The following is a 21,999-nucleotide window of genomic DNA, read 5'->3' as shown; positions in this document are numbered from 1 at the left end:
GATTCTTCAGGTAGATCTATTTTCTTACAACTATAAAACATGAAATATCCATCCAAAATAGATGACTATTTGCTAAAAAGATTTTCAAATTTGTGTATTTTTTAAATTAGACCGGTATTAATGAGGTACTAAAGAGTGAATGGGGCTTTGAAAATAACACAGTGACTATTCTGAGTTGTTTATGATTTATTTGTATATTGTTTTCAATATATATTTTGAATCTTAACAGTTCAGGTTTCTGAATGTCTTTGATACTTCAAATAGGGAAGTGTGGCACTGTGTGGTGCGTTGTTTAGATATAATCCAGAAAACAGTGGACAAGTTTCATTTGGATTGTTCTTTATATGGAACCAATGAATACTATCACTATCATTGGTTGAAATTCAAATTTCGGTAATTTCTTTACCTTCTCTTTCTTGGACACCCTTTATTGAAATTGAAATTGAAATCTTTATTTCGTAGGTGACTTGAAGTTTTGATTTATAGGATGTTTAAACAGGCCTGACAAAATTTGATTTCAGAAACAGATGAGTGGTGAATTTTTAAATTTCAGACCAAAAAAATACTAGTTATGGTGCAAGAATAGAATTTGTAAACTAATCATGTAAAAATGATTGAGGTTGTCATATTTTAGGCACCTAAAAAAGTCCACCTTTACAAAATCAAGCTCATCCATAAAATGTCAGAAGATGAAATATGACATTTTTGCAATTTTTTATCCATATTGATTATCTGCAATCAGTGATGATAGCAGTATTCAAAATGCCTGTTAGTTGCTTTTATTTTCTTCAAGAATGATTCATCTTCAAGAAATAATTAATATTGATGAAGATCAACCTATAACATAACAAGGCCTCTCGTGAAGCTCACCCCTATCTCCAATTCTGTATAATATATTTTAGTATGACATTTATGGCAATAAAAATTCAGTAGAATAGCTCACAAACAAGCAAGTATATATGCTACAATAATTTAGCTGACCGCTTTCTTGAGAAAAAATTCAAGATACTTATCCTAAGCAGTTGGACTCAGATAGTCTGCTGGTATAGATATGTTGACGACACCTTTGACATATTAAATGGTTCTCTTGACGATGCCCACAACATCAATTTCACCCTTAAATTCGAAGTTAATAGAAAGATCAATATCCTGGACCTTTCCATCTCTAGACCAATTACGGTTTTCTCGACTCAGTCTCAGTAACAACATATTGTCCATAAGAAGACGAGATTTGGTCAATTCTACTCGACCTCCTGACTTAAACTGGTGATATTTCTCTCTTCCTTATTTAGGACATTTTTCTAATGCCATTTCGCGCATCCTTGAGGCTTTGTGTGAGGGAGTGAGGATCTCTTGTTCTAGTTCCTTACTCCTGGGAAATGTTTCATGTAATTCCAAAGATAAATTGAATAAGTTACAATGTAGTGGCATTTATAGGTTGAGATGTAATGATTGTAATGTCTCATACGTTGGACAGACTAGAAGAAGATTGGAAGAATGAAAGAACACCTGAAGTCATCAGCATTTGGTCACCACCAAAAATTCACAGGTCATTCATTCAGCCCCAACCACAATTCCAAGATCCTCCACGGGATTGCAACAAATAGTTATAACATTAAAATGAGAATCTCCTAGAAGATATTGAAATAGTATGTGAATTGAACTCAAACATGAATTGTGTGAACACTCAAGTGAACTTGAATTTGAACAATAGTTTTGCTTCATTGTTTTTGATTTTGATGTAACTCTTAAAGTCCTTGTCGATTGGGCGTTTTATTTTCTTTGGTTTTGTTTGTTTCCATTTAAAATTAGAAATTTTTATGTGAGTTGTGATTTCAAGATTCCCCTTAGACCACTACGCCTATGAACATTTATTTCAGGTCATCCTGCTGTCAGCATATTTAACAATGTGTTGAGAGTTGAGATGTTTCTTCCCTGTCTTTCTTGGTGTTTCTCGAGGTTATAATATTTATGTCATTTGTCATTGCTATAATTGTCTGTGACCCACTTAATTGCGTCGTTGAAAAGATTTTATATTTTTTGAAGTTTGAGCTTGTCATTACTTATTGCTGTAATACTTGTACTTGCTTGCTGACAATTATGATAATTTCCTGGACGGATAATTATTTTATGTTATTTATTGGATGATTATGATACAACCTCAGTTGCCCTTCTAGGAAAACCCAGATGATGGTCTTCAATTAGACCGAAAGCACTTGGGTTTTTCACTTGAAATTAAATATCACACTGAAGTACTCCTGATTTATTCATTAATCCTCTGGTGTGCACAGCCATCCCATGCATGCAAAAGTTTGCTGATAATTCAGCTCTTATTATCCACAACAATCCATCGTCTAAATGTATGCAACAACATATAAACATATCTATAGCATGGATGTGATGTTGGAGAATACAATCAAACTCAGCTAAACCGAAATTTGAGAATTTAGTTCACTAAATCTTCAAATTTCGACATTCTCACATGCTTCAGCATGTGAATCAAATAAAACAGAAAATAAATCAATGAAAATAGAAATTCAGGGCCTTAATTATCGTATAAACAAATTGGAGCAGCATTCGAGAGAAAATAATAATATAATAATGTTCCGGAAAAAAAGAATGAGAACTTGATATTATCATCAAAATTGATACATATATATGAATTAGCAGGTAAACCCTGAAAGATTCGACTTTGCAACTAGGATACCAATCAAGTCACCAAATAAACTGAAGAATATAGTGGTCAAATTCAGATCGAAAATTAAAATGCTAAACTTCTTAGTAGTTGTTACACTAACACGAAATGAGCAAGGATGAAAAGATGGGTTTAAGATTGGTGAAGTTTTCTTGGGATTGTACAACGAACATCTTATGACAATACATAAAATTCTTCAAAAAAATCTATTTGCGCTATGTTGAGGATGCATAATGTAATTATTTTTTGTGTGTATCTCCGGGTGATGAATTAAGAGAGAAAGTTCCTAAGACAAGAATGAACACAACTTGCAGCTTACTTTTCATGACAATATCAAAAGCAAACAATACCTACATAAAAGGTGGAATAAATATCACTACTTAACATTCTTTCAAAAACTTAAGGTCACTAAAATTTTATGATCACACAAATTATCTGAAAAATATGGAATATTAGTTTGTGAATTTTTCGAAAATTTATATATATATCTTATATCAAGTATATGCGACTTATTATTGCAATATGGAACGCAAATTCCGTTATTCCAAAATACAAGAATTAATTCTGTTTTTGGAAGAAAATAAAATTGATATTCTTTCTTTTGGGTGAAACTCACTTGAAGCCAAAATAAGAAATTATGAAGTTTAAAAAAGGTCAGGCAACAAAGAAACGAAGGAGGTAGAGCTCAGTGAAATGAGGAATAAGTAATCACGAACTACTAGAAGTCCTGGATGTGAACATCGAAGAAAAAAGGGCGAGAGTCAGAAAAGAAGCAGGAGAAATCAACTACTATTCTGTATACCGACTCCGAAAAAAAAACGGGATAGAAGAAACAGATATTATAAAAAAAATGACGATCCACTCTAATGAGAGGAATGTAAAGCATCCAGAATTGAACAGCAGAAAATTAAAAACGCTTATGGAAACAAACTGATCCAGGAGATCCCACTCAAATCCATGAAACCTCAGGTAAGATGGACGTACTGAACAAATCAGTAATGAAATACGTATCAACGAATTATGTAATCGAAGCTAAGATGGATCTTTCATCGGATCAATGTTTAGTGATCTTGAAATTGGAAATCGAATTAGACAGACTACCCGCGGATTGAAAATCAATTGATTAGGTGAAATTAAAAAAAAATTTAACTAGAAGTGTGAAAATAGAAAACGAAGTACATATAGATAATCAAATCGAGAATCTAAAAAAAAAAAATAGTCGTCCACTAAATCAAACGAATACCTAAGAAGAGTCCTCTACCTTTGAACGAGGGAATCTTGTTAGCGGAAAAGAAAAAAGCGAGGAAACGGTATGGACTAACATTAAATTCGAAGAAAAAACTGATTAAATTGACTTACAAAGTAAAGTTCGACAAGAATTGAACGAAGAATGGGACAAAAAAGTAAAAGGAACAGATTCTGAAGACATATCACAGTAGAGAATTGCGTCAGTGTTGAATAGAAGAAAAACGAGATCTAAGATACCAAACTAAATATAAAAAAGTGATACCAATGACTGATCTGTAATATGAAGATCCATACATTTCCAACCAAACTATGAGGTTGATGAAATCGTACCTGGATAACAGAAAATTCAGGGTGAATAAAGATGGTACTGCCGGTACGGGAGAAATCGAAGCCGGAGTACCACAAGGATCGGTCATAGGACTGTTCGCCGCTTTTCAACATATGTATATCGGACATACCAAAAATGAATATTTACTAGATTGCCCTGTGTATAGATGACACCGGCGACACCGCTGTGAACTGTTGTAGTAGAACACTGAAATCAATAACAGATAGATATAGGTGTAGATACAGATAGGCATAGATCAACTGATGGAATATTTTAAGACATGGAGATTCAAAATAAATACGACAAAAACAGTTGCAGTCTTCTTTAGCGGTCAACAGTAAGGAGAGAAAAAGCAGGAAACGTAAAGATTGAAAATCAGACGATAAAATGAAACAAAGGCAAAATATATGGGATGAACTTAAGACAAAAAATTTAACTTTAGCAAACAGTTAGAAAAAAACAGGAAAAAGCCAATTGCATGGTCGGCTCTACCCGCTATTCAACCCAAACAGCAAACTATCATTGGAAAATAAGTTGAAGACCATAAATACATAGCTTATATCAAATATTACTTACTCGGGAGTTACCTATACAAATACTAAAATATAGGAAAAACTAAGAAAGGAAGTATTTCAAGGTATATTAACGCAGCAATAGGAACAGCGGTTGTTTCTTCAAGATACATGAGCTTGAAACTTTTTATTGGAGAAATAGTGAACAAACGAATGAAAACACTAAAGGAGCCCGTCAACAGTGAATAAAACAAAAGACAAGAGCGCTTGCTATTTCAAAAAAAAAAAAAAACGAATAGACGAAACTCATAACAATCAGAATAAATAAAGTTACCTCCAACAATCAATAGTAGAAATACGGTTTAAGCCCCCGGTACATGTTTTCGCAAATTCAGTTACTAACTTTTAGTTTCTGAAGATGACCATATCGTTGTCGAAACGTTCGTTAAACGCTTTTGAATATTCTGCGAATTATTATCCTTACTACAATTTCAGTTCTATTTTTTAGAAGTTTCTTAATAGCCTTACTTTATTTCATTCAAAATTGTTTTGAACCCATATAAAATAGTGATTTTATGACATATTTTTTTAGTGCCAGGTCAAGAGTCAAAGGATATCTGGAAATTTACCATGCATTTCTTCCTGACAGTCCTGAATTAGCTCCACCATCTGGAGAAAGTTCAATGGATTCAACAGAAAGAGAATGGGAAATCATACATGATGGAAGGGAAGAAAGTGCAGCTGTACGTAATTAGATTACTTCCTTAATTACTTCTTATGGATAAAAAAAAAAAATCTTTGATTGAAACGGGTATACACAATTTAATTATGAATATCTGTGGAACATGCGAAATGGATTATCATGGATCTAAAGCGAAAACACTGACATGAAATCAGGAGCTTTTGGATGTTCGTTAATCCAAGCGTCAATTAAGCCCTTGGCTATCACAGAATAGTATATAGGTATATATGGGATCCCTATTGGCGCATGAATGGGGGAACGGTCAAAATTTCCTGACTTAACGCCAGTGTTTTCGCACGATGCTAGAACGATTATTTCTTAAGAGAAATCAGAAATTAATCGATGTTTAAATTTCAAATCAATGTGTGGGCAAATGGTGCAAATCTCCGGCTTGTTACCGTCATACATTTCCCTATGAGTGGAATTTTGCAGTTCGCCATTCACTAGAAATGAAATCAACAATTCGCTTTATTTTCTTTTATGGGCTCAGGATAATCCAAAATCAGTGATACATAAAAATTCCCAAGTTAAATTCTCGATTCATGTTTGGTGCGGTATCTACAATAATCGTTTGATTTGCCCTAATATTTTTGAAAATAGGTAGACGGGAGATATTTATGAAAATTTTTGGAACCTAATTTAATAATGAAAACATTGTGGCTGCAACATGATGGAGCAAATGCGCACTAACCAAAAAAAGTGAGCGAATATTTTTGACCGAGACTTTTGGAAACAGATCGATTGGCAGAATAGAAATGTGGCTTGACCTCCTCGATCCCTTCATCTGACACCCTTGGATTATTTATTATGGGAAGGTCTATGTCAGACTGACAGTAATGAGCAACTGCTCCAAAGAATTATTGATGTTGGCGATATTATTGAATTTCAACCGAATACCATAGCGAAATCTGTGAAACACCTATATCAACGTGCTAAAAAATGTATTGAATTGGAAGGATACGATTTAGAACATTACCTGCTGAACTGAAAATATTTTATTTATTTCATTTTTGATTCATTGATTTCAAGATCAATTTATTATCCAGTTTGTTGATTAGAAGTTTTCTTGAATAATTTGAGGAAAAATCAGGTGAAGCATTCGTGAAGGGTGAAATAACTGCAAATTTCGAAATAATTCTATCGAGAAATTCAAGATTTATTGAACTATGAAATTTCTTTCATAAGGGAATGTTTATTGGTCACCCTGTATGACTGTGCCAAGTAGAGATTTAGAATTTTCATAATGAATTAATTCTTTGTGGTTACGAAAACGAAAAAAAAAATCATGATGTTCACGTACAGGGTGATCCAATATTGACGAAAATAGGAGAAGTCTGAAATTTTCCTAGTCCGGATCTGATTTACTCGAATTCAGAAATATTGTAGAAAGGCGATAGTAAAGGGCGACTTAACTTCAAAATTTGAAAATATTCGGTTAATAAGTTGAAGAGTTATTCAATAGTGAAATTTCACTCATAAGATGAACATCACCCTGTATATCCCAAACGAAGGCACTCAGGCGATTGAATCTTCTTGAGAAGGGTCCTCCATGATGACCTCAATTCATGTTATTCGTTTGTCGCATTCTTCCCGGGACATCCTGTATAACGATAATACAGTTAACACGAAATCCTCGATAACTCGAATTATTTTCAATCCCCTTTGAAAAACCTGTCTACGCCGAAAAAATTTCCATGCATAACTCGAAACGATTTATTTCACCTTTTTCACCTCTGAAGGTTTCAATAGATGTAATTCTGCGTGAATGCTGAATATTATCTATTTCGGAAAAGGTATAGAGTTGAATTTTCAGTATTTGACAGATATCTGAGATATTGAAAGTCAGACTTTTTTTAGATGCATTAAAATTGGTGTTGATGATATACAGGGTGATTTCGGAGGAGACCGTCAGATTTTAGGAGAAGTTTACACTAGTCAAGGCAGTTTCGAAACAATGTTTAGTTTATGGTTGGGGCCTTTATTGAGAGTCTACACTACAGGGTGATTTGTCCGATTCGACCGATTTTTCTTTTATTCATAAGTTTGGTATGGCTCGATCAATATTGATGTAATTTTCAGTGTAGATCAATATGATTGTCTACTTTCAATAATTCCAACACTTCTGCAAAAAATACAGGGTGGGAATTATGATAAGTTCAGATTAAATTTGAAGGTTGAAAAAACACCCTGTACATCCCGTTTTCAAAAAAACTGCCTTGACTAGTGTAAACTTCTCCTAAAATCTGACGGTCTCCTGCGGAATCACCCTGTATAAGTAATATTATTTTTTCGAATGAATAAAAAATGTTGAAATATTTTGCTTTCAATATGGTATGAATGTGGTATTGTATATCCAAAGTCACTTGAACTAGTCTATAAAAACGCTCGGCCAGAGATAATTGCAAAACAGTCATAAACCATAGGCGCACACTTTTCGAACCCTTGAGTTGAAAATAATATTTTTGCGTATGTATGGGACTCAGATGTCGATATTTTCAGAAAATTTGTGACGTGAGTAGCTTTTGCTGTTACATCCAAAATGAAACTATGTCATTCTACGGTGTTATAATTTGATTATTCTTTATTCTCGACCTGTAATATTCTATCAAAGAACGTTATCAACGATGATGAACTGATCGTTGCATAGAATTATAAGAGCACGAAAATGTTTGAGATGAATTCGGAATTGTTCTGTCTGAAGATAAGACAAACTAGGGTAGAATAGGTGCATGACCTTGAGATCCTTGAATGACATCCAAGCAGAAGGCTAAATGATAATGATGTACAGGGTGATTCACCGCGATGACCTAATAGACGTTTATGGAAAACTAATAATAATTTTGTGCTGAAAATTTATACAATTTCCTTCTATACCGGAAACAGAGTACTACTTTATTATTTCACACCCAGTATATTAATGCATTATCGGATAGCTTGGTTGATGATCATTTCAGCAATATGACAATACTTGAGTATAAGCTCAACGGTTCATAAGTTAAAGAGATTCCTATAGATATCTTATGAAGAGTTTTTTGGAAAATACCTATATTTTTTATTCATTCAGTCAATTTTACGTAGATATAAAAAGAGAGGGGTCTCAAGCAAATCCTATACTATAAGAGTTATCGAGGAAAAACATGAACTAAGGAAAACTGCAATTTCTCATTGAATGGAGTAGTCTATGACTTCCAAAAAACATAAAAAGAAACTAAAAAGCCGAAATTTCATGAATTGTAATAAATTATTTGTTAAGATGATTGAAAATCCATAAACCAATAAAATTTTCAATTACGAATAATTAATGACATTTCATGAAATGTCAAATTTAGAAATTTCGATTTTAGTTTCTATGTTTTCCGGAAGTCATAGGCCAAGTCATAGACTACTCCACTTAGTTAGAAATTATAGTATTTCCTCAGTTCAAAATTTTTCTCGATAACTCTTAAATTTTTCGTATTCAGAATCAGAATAAATATTTAAAGATCTATGTAACCTATTATTAAAACTGTCCCGATTGATGGCAGGAAATGGTGAAATATTTCTATTTTCTATAAAATACTTGATCGATTTTTCGATCTGGTTACGTAGCTGCTAATTTGACGTACTAAGAGCTTATTCTACATGGTTTCTCAAACCAGTAATAACATTGCTAAAATCAGAAAATGTACTGAAAAATTTGTTGGTTAATCTGATTTTAATCAATTCTTCGTTCAGTGGAATGAAGATATTTAGGATGCCAAATTAATTTCTTCAGAACCCGTCATATATCAATTCTGACTTTGAAAGTAAATGAAGGAATAGATTTGTTTGCGAAATATTCATCTTTTTTCACATGAGCCATAGAATTGTGCCAAACATCATAGTCGAAATTATTAAAAGCATCAGTCACACAACGAACTAAAACTACGTAAAAATGCATTTCAATAATACCCCTATGGACCACAGTGGTCTATGCGAATTATTAGAAAGTAATTGAGAAGTGATAAATGCAGCCAATGAGTGTAACCAAAAACGCTCTCAAAGTGGAAAGGGGAATACGAGGGGAAATATTCAGCCAATAAGATCAATCAAATCGGGACATTCTTGTTTCCTAGACGATTAGCTAAATACCGGGGTTCATTTGAATATTATTGATAGCAATATTTTCATAAATTCCAAAGGAATTTCTGAAAACTTGGACAACCCTTGTATAATTGAAATATTCAGGCTTCCTCCAAGTGACTTTGGATATACTATACATAATATGCCTTAGCTTTATGAAAAGGTATTTTTGACATAAATTTTCTCACTCTTTTCGAATTCCTGTTCTAAACTTTGTCATCAAATAAACCGGGTGATATTTTCAATCCAATACGAAATTCAATTTTTTTTGAGCACGGGCCTAAGATTTTTGAATATTTTTCAGTGAATTGACGTACGATGAGCACAGTGACGGCTCGTGCCCTCGAGATGTGGGTCGGCCACACACACACACACACACACACATATATATATATATATATATATATATATATATATATATATATATATATATATATATATGTGTATATATATATATATGTGTATATATATATATATATATATATATATATATATATATATATATATATATATATATATATATAAATATTGTCTCCAGATAACAGTCGTACTATATATAAATATATATAAATTTTCCCACAACCCTTATCATACTTATAACTACATAAATAAATATATATAAACAAATAGATTTCCACGTCACCCAAGAGGACGCGTTGGTTTTTTGTTTTTAATGGGAAACCTCAATTAGAATAGCCGTATTATAACCCAATATAAAAATGTAGTTCTCAAATCAATGAAAACTGAAATAAAATGAAACTCTTGAAAAAACAGAAATAATAAAATATTCAATTATCAACATAAAATATATATTTGAATAAACATAGAGAAAACCTCTCACGAAAACATATAAATAAATGTATAAAATATAAAAAAATCTTATAAAGACCACAAAAAATATTGTGGAAATGACCGCATGTATTCTGGCCGAAAATGTATGAGCTTGCGTACCCTTTATTCATTTTTTAGATCATCAATTCGACGATCTTTCTTTGTCGCGAAGTCATCAATTATTTTCTCGAAAAAAATGTTTCCTCTGGCTAGTTCTTTAACTAAACCTCTTTCGATTGATATCAGTGCCAGGTTATTTAAACGGTCTTGAGACATCATGTTCCTACTGAAAGATTTTATTTTTTTTGAGCGCTGAAAAACTTCTTTCTACTGACGCTGATGTTGGTGGCAGGGACAAAATCATACAAAATAACTTATATAATTCAGGAACATCGGAAACAATATTATTTGAGAAAATGAATTCCGTAATACCATTCAGCATATTTGAATTGCCGAAGATAGCATTGTCCCAGTACATGATCAGAAAATCAATACCTAACTACTATCGAACGGCATAAATAAGTTTTTTTTCTGATTAAGACGTTATATCCCATAATCAACCATTCATTTGAATATATTAATTATATTTTCATGATCTGAAAATCAATAGCTACTATCGAACGGCATAAATAAGTTCTTTTCTGATTAAGACATAATGTCTCATGATTAACCATTCATTTAATTATCAAATATTTGAAATAAACTGTGAAAAGTTGCTGCTTGACACTCTGCAATAGGATAACCGGCCAGCCGACCCTGTGTATTGGGAAGCGACCTAACATCGAGTTGTTGTGCCGTTCTACTGAGTGGACGTATTCTGGGCGTATGTCGTAGTATCTTTTCCTTTACGTAGCGCTCTCGGTAGCGCTGGTTCCGCAATCGGCTCTTGGCCGACCTAACGTGATGAGATGCTTTCAGTGACATTCCAGGAGTTGCAATTGTATAATTGTAACATTTGTGTTACATTTCAGACCTAATGTTACGGTGTTACGTACAATTCTGGAATAACTTGTTTGGGGTGATGTTACGAAAAGTAACCATTTACGATTGTGGTTTGTTGCAATTTATGAAAGGGAATAACAACGCTGGATGCTTTGGAAATCGAATATTAGGTGGGTCCGAAAGAAAATATTGGCCGGTATAAGTTATATTTTCCTGTTCTGAGTGGAAATATTCATTACCGAGGGAATTTGGATATCGAAATCGATAACTCCGATTGAGTTTGAATGAATTGAATATCTAGAACTATTTTCTATTTCCCGATAATTTTTGGGTCGGCCCGGCCGACCCTGCCGACCCTGACGAGCCGTCACTGGATGAGCATCATGTTGAATATCACCAAAATATTTTTCATATTATTGAAGAAATAAATCATAATTTCACTATTATTCGGGAAATATCATCTTTGCAACCAATATTTAAAGGCTTAAAGCATACATTCAAATCCCTAATTCTCTTCAGTTTGATGTCTTCAATGTCTACTTGTCTAGAGAATCACCTTATTTGAGAGATTACTATCAGAACTAGAATAAAAGTATTTATAATTCTCCTGTTTGTCGTTGTTGCAAAATTCGATGTTTTTCCCTATGAATTGATAATTATCATACATTATTGACATATTATACATACAATTGAACTATAAGAAACTTTTATGAACATTATTTTTCTCACTAGCTCCATTTTTTATTTTGTACTACTAATTTACATACCTATGGGCGAGTGCGGAAAGTCAACGCTGTCGAATCTGCATTAAGGGCGATTCCAAAAAATCGTTCGTAAATTACCGATGGTTCAGCGAATGATGGAAATCATTGGGGTTTTTTAACATTTCTTGAATTCAGCGCTGCTTCATATGATGTCTCATCGGAATCTGTGCTGAGAAAGAGAATGTTTAGGCAGTAATTTCTAGGGGTTGTCTTGTCAGTGTCGAGTTAACTTAGGTTAGCCCCCGGTTTCTGAAAGACCCAAATTTTTGTTCAATTCAATTCTATTTCAATCAATCTTTGGTTCAAATAAAAGGAGTTAACCTTACTTTCATCAACCCAAATGACTATTGACCGTAGAATTGACAGCTGTTGAATTTTACGTTGATGTTGTTTCAGAAAACGTCCGTAGGTTTGTTATTTGACATAACCTCCTACATTTAACATGTGTATTTGGATAAATTGAATTGTTATTAAGGCTCGAATTATGGAAATGATAGAAGAAATGATTCAATGAACAGAATCGTTTAAATATTATTAATAATTATTTGAAAAAATTATTTCTTGAATAAATATTGTTGTATGTAATGATCATTCAAAAAAATTGTTTGCGGAAAACAATACAAACATATATTTTTCAAATGAATATGTTTCTGCTATGAACCTTATAATTTTTAAAGAGAATCTTTAATATCTATTTTTGAATTCACATGAAGCCAGATCCAAAACAAAATTGTCCTTTACACTAATAATAATATTATCCTCCCTATGGTGAGATTTTTCTGCTCCATTAGTACTTTCAGAAAATGCGCCCAATAGCACATGATTGCTTCTGTTGGACAGATATATTTTTTGATATGTTTCATCTCCCACAAGATGTTAAGTTAGATCATAATATACTGAACTTGTTCGATTAGGTATTATTTTAAATTTACTTGGTGTTTGTCTTATTCTAATATCTTTTGAAAGGCCACAAAAATGACTCCATCTCCTACTGTTTGTATTACCTAAACTTTTTTTGGGGCAATATTTAAATATCCTTATTATAATATGTAGGGAAATAAAACAGATACTTAATTTTTATTTATGTATTACACAATATACATTATTTATCAATGCCTGAACTGTCGTTGAAATAGCGTTCGTAAATTCAACGTAACTCTCTGATTAAGCATAAAATGCAGCGCTTTTTCTCAGACATTTTGCTGGTTCGCATTCCGAACTCGCCCTATTACTGAGTTCGCTTGGCAATTTGATACTGAAACTTGATCATCTTGTTTCGGTAGATATATAGTTATCTCACTCCATCCTGTGTTCAGTGGAACTTACGTATTTTGGTCTCCTGAACAAAAAATTCCAATGAAATTTTTAACGGTCTCTACTAGTTTTGGAGATCTGGCCCTAAAGTCAGAAAAACGGGGATATTCATTTATGTTTTTTTTCATCAAATTTCACTCAAATTTATTCCTCCTGTCATTGGAATTTTTTGTTCAGGAGACCAAAATACTGTAAGTTCCATTAAACAGAATTTTCCACAGGGTGGAAAGCGATAACTATATATTTACCCTTTTTCCAAATAAATTATACAAATTTTGATATTAACATTTTTCATAATATTTTCAGCCAATATTCACGAATTCACCAACTGAATCTCAATTGGCGTTACCTGTTGGTTGGGAAGAAAGACAAGATGCTAATGGGAGGACCTACTATGTAAATCATTTGGCTAGAACCACCCAATGGGAGAGGCCTACTGTCAGGTAACTGTTTTATATAAATTTATTTTTTGTTTTTGTTCATTTATTTTGATACATTACAGTATTACATTAGACAGTTTAGAATAAGTATTTATTTAAAGCATTGAGCTTTTGAATTTTGCCTCATTAATTTTAATGAAAGCGGTAGGAAATCCACAGGGATTCACCTATCAGGAGAGCTGAATGGACTGATTCCCTTAGCAAATTTTACGTGATTTCTCCAATAAAGCTAAAACCTCTTGAAAGATTTTTGTCCAGGGTTACGGAGGAAGCCACGTGAAAAGCAGCTCAAGAAGTCTTCAGATCGTAAAAAGCGATCAAAGGACGTCTTCCCCACGACTCAGAGAAACCCATGAATGATTGTGAATTTGAGAAATAGAAATATAGTGCCGCTATCTGAGGTTCGAACCAACGCTGGACATGACAGCAGAGGAGACAAGAATCGAACACATTGGTATGACTCTACAAATACAATATTTTAGAAGAAAAACACGAATTGCTCCGACTGCTGAAAGTGCTGTTCAGGATCCTCAACTAACACTTACCCAAACAGGTCTACTAGGAAGACACATGAAATAGACAAACTCGATGAATTAAACAATAATGAAGTCTCAAAAATGGAAGAGTATGAAGTTGGCTACAAAAGAGGTTGTTTGCATAATTTTATATAAACCATCCCGAACTCCGAGGTTCTAAGTAAAGAGCAGTTGATCAATTCCACTTCATATTTAGAAATGAACTTTGTACCCAGTGTTAAACTCAACCCCCCAAACAACAAAAAAATAATTGGTAAAAACCAACGTAAATCATCACAATATTACGCGAATGAATGCAGAGGAACACAACACAGATTTTATAGTAAGATGCACTCCATGACGTGGTATACTCCATCCGTTGCTAGCCTAGAAGACCAAGAAGAGCGACAATGTATTCATTGTAGCAGATAATCGCTCCAACATATCTATTGATGTGTCATATAATTCTAAGGCACAGATACTCTGAGAAGGCATCTTCTACCTATACAGAGGACATCCATCGATACGGGGAGACAGAGTTTTTGCTGAGGTTTTTATCTGTTCTCTTGTATCATACGTTGAAATGTATGATGCTAATACTGAGATTCATCGACACATATGCTTGATTGTTTGAAATTAATAATTTGTATTGCTCTTTCTCAATTTGAAAAATCTCATTTATAAAATGCTTATTTTACGTACAACGAAAAAGGCGTTCATTTCAAAAGTTTTTCTAACGACCAGAACCTCCAATCATTGCATCTTATCATGTACTGTGCAGAAATGCTGGGTGTGAAGGGGACTTTGAAATTAGCTACCAACCGAGGAGAAATAATATAATAAACAAAATAATTGACAAAAAAGGCTTGAAGATATAGAGGAGGTTTGGTGTTTCTTGAATGGAACGCCCTATATTTTTCAATGCAGTTTTTAGAAGCAGATTCAACGAAAATCATCCAGTTACCGGTTTTTCAAAAAATGTTATAATTGATACTATAAAGATACAAAGATACTATAAACTAGTAATGGGACCGTACAGTTCTCACAGGCATAACTGTTCCTGATATGTTTCTGATATCTGCTATTAGTCAATAAAGATCAAGAAACACCAATAATCATCGACGTAGTAATCCTAAATAACAACACATGCATCAAACAGAGGTCAAAAAATTTCAACATACATATATTGAATATGAAGCGTCTGTGGAGATTGCTTCCAACAAGAACTATCCCAATAATCATTTCAACCACGGGAATAGTATCGAAATATCTCAAGAGAAATATCAAAGGGTTGGGGTATATAATATACTAACTGACAAAGAATCTGCAATACCCAGAAGGAGCTGTTTAAATTTTGATTTTTTTTTGGTAAATTATAGATGATATAGCAAGGAGTAAATGATTGAATTTGTAGAAAAAAATCGTGAAGGTTTTTTCATATAAACAATTTTTGTTACTTAAATATTGTATAGTCCATTCATAAATTATTGACATCGAAGTAGGCCTTGAACGTCTAGTCGCGGCTTTATTTCTGGTTACAAAAATATCACTAAAAATTGCTGTGGTTCATCATAGAAATAACCAGTTTAAATTATTTTCATCATTTTTGTATCCGAAAGATCCTAAATTTTCAAAATAACGATTATTACGAAGGGACGCAGACAGTCATAGTTTCATAAATTGGAATTCAGATTATATAAATGTAGGGTTTTTATATCGTTGTCTAGGGGTTTATATAAAAAGGCCGCCGGTACTTAACTATTGTTTATTTACACTTTGTACAATTCAACTTCAATTGAATGTACAGCCACTGAACTTTCGTCTATCGAACTATCGAAGTTATTTTATTTCGTATAATTCTTAATCGTCTAATTGTCTGATTATTCGAGTTGATCCGTCTGTATCTTACGTCGAATTATCTAACTAGCTGCGTCTAATATATTTTACGTCGAATCATATGCGTCTATCACCTCGAATTCTTCAACCTTTTCCGTCTAATCTGTAACGTCCAATACTAACCATGTCTGTCTATTCTTTAACGTCGAATTCTTACTATGTCTGTCTATTCCCTAACGTCGAATACCACCTTCGTCCCCTTGTATCGTGCTCCAGTCTCAGTCTTAAGTCTCAAGTACCTCTTCCCCTTACGTCTCCCTATATCGATAAAACTGCATGGTCCACCGTTTTAGGATGGATCGTGTAGTTTTCGTCTCGTCAAGTCAGTAGCGTATCATTCAGTTGGGTGTTAAGAATTCGGATCCCACATAAAGTAAAAATATAGTGAAATGCTATCTCATTTCAAGGAAATTCAATGAAGAGATATATATTCATTTAAGAGTCGCCCATGAAAGATCCCATTGAAGATCATTAAAATATGCATATTCCTTTTCACCAAAGGCTCTTCAAAAATTGTTGCATTCTAGATGGACACTGGATACTAACCTGCTTGCAAAATTCTTATCATATAACTCTTATGGATCATTTTAACTGTGGTGTTTAAACTGGTGAAGAAAACAGAAAAAACTAATTCATAAATTTACATAGTGTAGCTTAGTGAATGGGAGAGCTATATCATAATAAGACAGAAATGAAATTCAAAGAATCCATTTAGTATATGAAGAATTTTAACATCACAGTTGTATTGTAACTTTCAAAATTGGAACCAATTTATAAACCGATGTGTAAATTACTTTTTAAAATCACTATTTATTGGAACTTTTCATGACATGAATGATTGATTAAACTTGTATGTAAAATATAGATACTATCAAACTCAAAATTTCTATTTTTTATTGAAATGCTTTTATACTATTTACTATTAAATTACATAAAGTATTTTGCCCATAACAGCTTGGATTCACTCAGTAAAAGCATTTTTGCATTAAATTATTTTTAATTTATGCTTTACCAAAAAAATAAGAATTTAAACAACTCCTTCAGGGTGTTGCAGTTTCTTTGTAGGTTAGTTTATTATGTAATGAAATTAATTTTTACATTCAATAAGATATAAAAATATAGGGAGTTTCATTTGAAATAAAAAAGTTTTTGGACCATTTTTGGTAATTAATGTTTGAATATCAGTTATGATCACTCTGTATAATATAGAGTTGAAATTTTTTTTTGCATAGAAGAAGCCAATATTTCTACTCGAAAACATGTTGTCTGTATCGGCGGCGTAACTGTTTTCTTCATTAATTATTATCATTAAAAAAAAACTCCATCTTTTCAATTCGTCATTTTTTCGTGATTGGTGCTTCTAAGGATAAAGTGATCTGAAGAAACTCATCAATATTTGAACTTGCGATTCCATTTATGAATTCATATACAGAATGTTACAATGGAATGAGTGTAAATTTGGTCTATATCTTTGTTCTTGAACATCCTATATATATGAAAATTATTTAAGATTGTGCATCTAACTACCCTATACACATAACAAAAAAATATATAATTATATTGTTTTATTTTTATATTTATAATTATATGTATAATTTTTTTTATAGTACCAACGTGGGCATTCAACAAGAGGAACAGGAAGAGAGGGAGAATAGTGAAGCCCGAATATTTCAGAGGAGGTACCATATAAGTGATGAGCAGAATCGTGATCGTGGGGACACTACTAGCATTGCAAGCCAGGTATGTCACTATAATAGTACTTATCAATAATAGTCGGAAAGCTGACGTAGAATTTTTAAGATACAAAAACGTCTAGTATTATTATTTCTGGATCAGTTATAGGCTAAAAAATAAAGAAATCTAGGTGCCTCAAATATATTTTTTTGGTTTACTTTTTTGTATCGGACTCGCGATTCACCAATTGTCTAAATAAAATTTTTTATTCCGTTCAACTTGCCTAAAATACCTTCCCAAAATTCGTCATCAGCTCTTGGACTATAAGCATTTATTCAACTTATTCAAATAAGTTAGGTTATTATTACAAGGTGGATTGCGCATGTTGTAGATATTGGAATGAGGTGTTACTTTTGGAGATGATTATAGATAGTACGTATTTAATTTATTCATCATCAAATATTTGATCTTTATATGAATACGCCATTTTAAAATTGATCAATAAGTATATTTTCTTCATATATCAATAAAAGTGTATTACAAAATTATTGAAATTGATAATTGAGCTGAAATTGAATGGGTAGTATTAAAAAAAAACACTAAAATATTTTCAAAGCTCACAATGCAAAGGATTATAGCCTCCAAAGAAACCAGTTCAAAATGATACTGAAAACAATTTTAAGAAAGCTTGTTTATTTTGTACCTAAAGGCTCTATAGTGCTAAAATATACCCATCTTGTTAAATCGAATTTATTATATGCGTTTTATAGTCTTGGCTTTTATATGGTTTTCTCATTTTTACTAATTAGTGGACATTAGAGAATTTTACAATGTAAATATTGTATAAAGGACGATAATAAAAACTCTAGTTATTAGCTCAACATTACCACTAAAAACTTGTTAAATAAACAAGAGATAACTACAATAAATTGAATTTTTGATATTGCATCCAACCTTGGAGGCGAAAAAAATATGCACTTAGGTAGTAGGTACTATCCTAATATCACGGTAAATAACTTCAAAATAACGTCTTACATAACAATTGATAAACTAGGTCATATTCATTAAAATGAGACCAAAGATAATATTAATAACTTTTTTATAAAAATCTATTGTATATTGTTTCATACAAAAATGAAATGAGATGAAATAAATACTATGTCCGTCCTCGTCTTGAAATATTTTTTGTTCCATTTGATGGATGAGCTAACAGCTAATTTGAAACTCTTTATCAATATATTCTATATGAAGATTTAGTTCTTCTTATGTTCGTTTTACGTGAGAGAATTGAAAATTTTTAACAATTTCAGGTTTATTTTTGCCATATGTTTGCTTGGTTCAATAAAACAATACTGATTTCTTGCCTCAACTTAATTTTCTGAATATGTATATTCTTATTTCAATGAGAGTATGTATTCTAGGGAAAGGTTTACGGTCCACTACAATTATTCTATCAATCTTCATCCAAACAAAAATATTGAATCTCAGTCAATTTACCAGAGGATCACAATAGATTTTTGGGACTAGAGATATTATTGTAATCACAATCTAATCCACAGAATATTTAACGAACCTTTTGACAATGATGCTCAGAAACATATTTAGTTATACCAAATTTACATAAACATCTACCGAGTGGTTGCAAACTACCCCTGCCCCCATTACAGCTAAATAATACCTCCAATTACATCACTCAATACGCCTCTACTAAGAGGTTGTTGATGTATGTTAGGTTGGAAAAAACCCCTCTATCTGTTCTTGTGAACATTTCACTACTTTCCATCGTGCCTAATTGTCCATTTTAATAAATCAGTTTAAACGAACTTTCGGATACATTAGTTCCAGTAATTTGAGATCCCTCTGTTGGTATTCATGTAAATTGGTAAGTATTTTGTTCATGAAGATAACAACTTTGTTGTCAAAACATACGTTAAATGGTCATAAGGATTCTGTGGATGCTACAATATCAGTAGAATTGACCTCTATAAGTAATAAGATTATGTCCTCTTTGAACTCGGACAACTTCATATTCAGATTATTAGGTCAGTACTAAAAACCACTTCCTACTAATAATTGAATAATAAAACTTCTTTGGACATTCAATTTAACACGATTGATCTGAATGGGATGTAATGATCTCAAATGTTGAAACCTAAAAATTATTTATGGTGACTAGAATACTGGTACGAAAATTTGTTTTTTTATACTAAATTAAATGGAGTAGACTAACTAAATGACAACATTCGTTTCATAAACGCTCTTGGTTAGCTATTGTTTTTAACTATTAAACATATATCCCCTAAAACAACATGCCGATCAGCCACCCAATCATCAATCATGCATGTGGGCATTTTGTTTTGCATGTAACTCCATCATGGACAGGTCGATAATCTGACCAATGGAGAGACTGATCCCAATTTAAACGCGATGGAAAATTGCGAACATGAAGAAGCCACAAATCCTGTTACTTATGAACAGCACAGCGATTCTGAATACAATGCATCTGCAGAGAGCAACGCTAGTACCAGGCGGGGTTCCGTTGAATATCCAGAGTTTAGGATACAGTTGAATACGGACGATGGTGGGGAAATGGGAAGCAACACAGAGGTGCGTAAATATTTGTGTGCCACGCTTCCATTGTTTTGTTGCGTACCAACATGGATATGTGCTTGGTTTGAAACATCCACCATTTTAGTTCAATTTCTTGTGGCTTTTTGTATGTGGCTTAAATTTTGACTGGAATATATTGATTCAATTTCTTGAAACGAACATCATGATTTTCATCATTTTACATAAGTTATCGTTCAATAATTTTATATCATTGATTATTGGTAATATTGGGCTAATTTCACTCTTTATCGAATAATCAAAAATTCATCTATTATTCTTTTAAAACTATTTACACGTTTAAATTTTTGTTTACTTGACGACAATAAAATGAATACAAACAAAAATATTTGAATAGAAATAGAATTAATTGATTTCAGCAATTACACCACAGTGAACTATGATCAAATAGTGAAACAAGTCAAATTGAAGAAAAAAAAGAAAACTCAATAATCCTTTGTACTACAAAATTGAATGAATTCATCAATACTATATGGTTCACATTGAACAATGAAATTGAAAATTGACTTTTTATAAGTGTTGTAGTTTATTTCACTTTGGAATTTTCTAGGTAGGGTATTGTAGAGTCTAATTGCACTGTAGAATGCAGTCTTCTCCATCGCCGTTGTCCTGTGAATCGGATAAATATAAGGATGCACTCTTGTGGTATTTGTATTATCACATGTTGAGAAGTAGCCATGGTGTTTTCTAATGAATAGCAGCAACCTGTAAATAAGCAATCCGTACACTGTCATGATACCATTTTTCTTAAATTCTCCACGGCAGGATTGCCTGTAGGTCAGTCTATATTGTTCTCAAAGCCCATTTTTGGGTAACAAATATCCGGTTGCTGAAGGGGGAATTTCCCCAGAAAATAAAGCCGTATGACAATATTGACTGAAAATTTGAAAAATATAGGACCTTGAGTATATCTTCATCAACTTGATTCCTTAGTCTCAAAAAGGTATAGATGTTAGAGTTGAGCTTTTTTTTATGTATTCGATGTGTGGTAGCCAATTCATATTCCTGTCCAGTACCACTCCTAAGAATATAACTGCACTATTAATCATGACCTCAGTGTCCTGAAAGTTGAACTTTTCAGGATAAATATTTCTGGTACACATGTTTATTGAAAAATCTGTCAAGAAGATAGCAAACAGGATTCAAGATTATTCAGAGAAAAATCAATAATGAACTTCCACAATGTATCGGTTGTCCCAAATTCATTGGCTAGTGAGGAGATCTCAGAATTCCTTTGAGCTAGAAAAAAAATGAATGGCACATTTTCGGGATCGGTATTTTTGAGAGAATTAATTTGGTGATAACCGCAACCTCATAAATTCAACTTTTTTCATGCTATAAGAGAAAAGTGCGTGAAATGAAAAGTTCT

General features: G+C 32.5%; 1 protein-coding gene across 4 annotated transcripts in view; it reads left to right on the top strand.

Moving 5' to 3' along the window:
• Positions 1-21,999, top strand: part of LOC123673525 (E3 ubiquitin-protein ligase Nedd-4) — a 37,863-nt gene that overhangs the window by 1,449 nt on the left and 14,415 nt on the right. For 2 of the 4 annotated variants that reach the window (XM_045608441.1, XM_045609211.1), the window contains 4 exons: positions 5,376-5,526; positions 13,784-13,920; positions 17,936-18,068; positions 20,385-20,609. In XM_045608441.1, the coding sequence (XP_045464397.1) occupies positions 5,376-5,526; positions 13,784-13,920; positions 17,936-18,068; positions 20,385-20,609 (646 nt within the window). Of the gene's footprint in view, positions 1-924; positions 950-5,375; positions 5,527-13,783; positions 13,921-17,935; positions 18,069-20,384; positions 20,610-21,999 lie in introns of those variants that run through there. The other 2 variants (XM_045610636.1, XM_045609889.1) reach the window with 2 other exon arrangements.

The sequence above is a fragment of the Harmonia axyridis genome, chromosome 1 (genome assembly GCF_914767665.1).
Source record: "Harmonia axyridis chromosome 1, icHarAxyr1.1, whole genome shotgun sequence".
Classification (NCBI taxonomy): Eukaryota; Metazoa; Arthropoda; class Insecta; order Coleoptera; family Coccinellidae; genus Harmonia; species Harmonia axyridis.
Note: the sequence above shows the minus strand (reverse complement) of the source record. Positions and strands in the feature narration are given on the sequence as shown.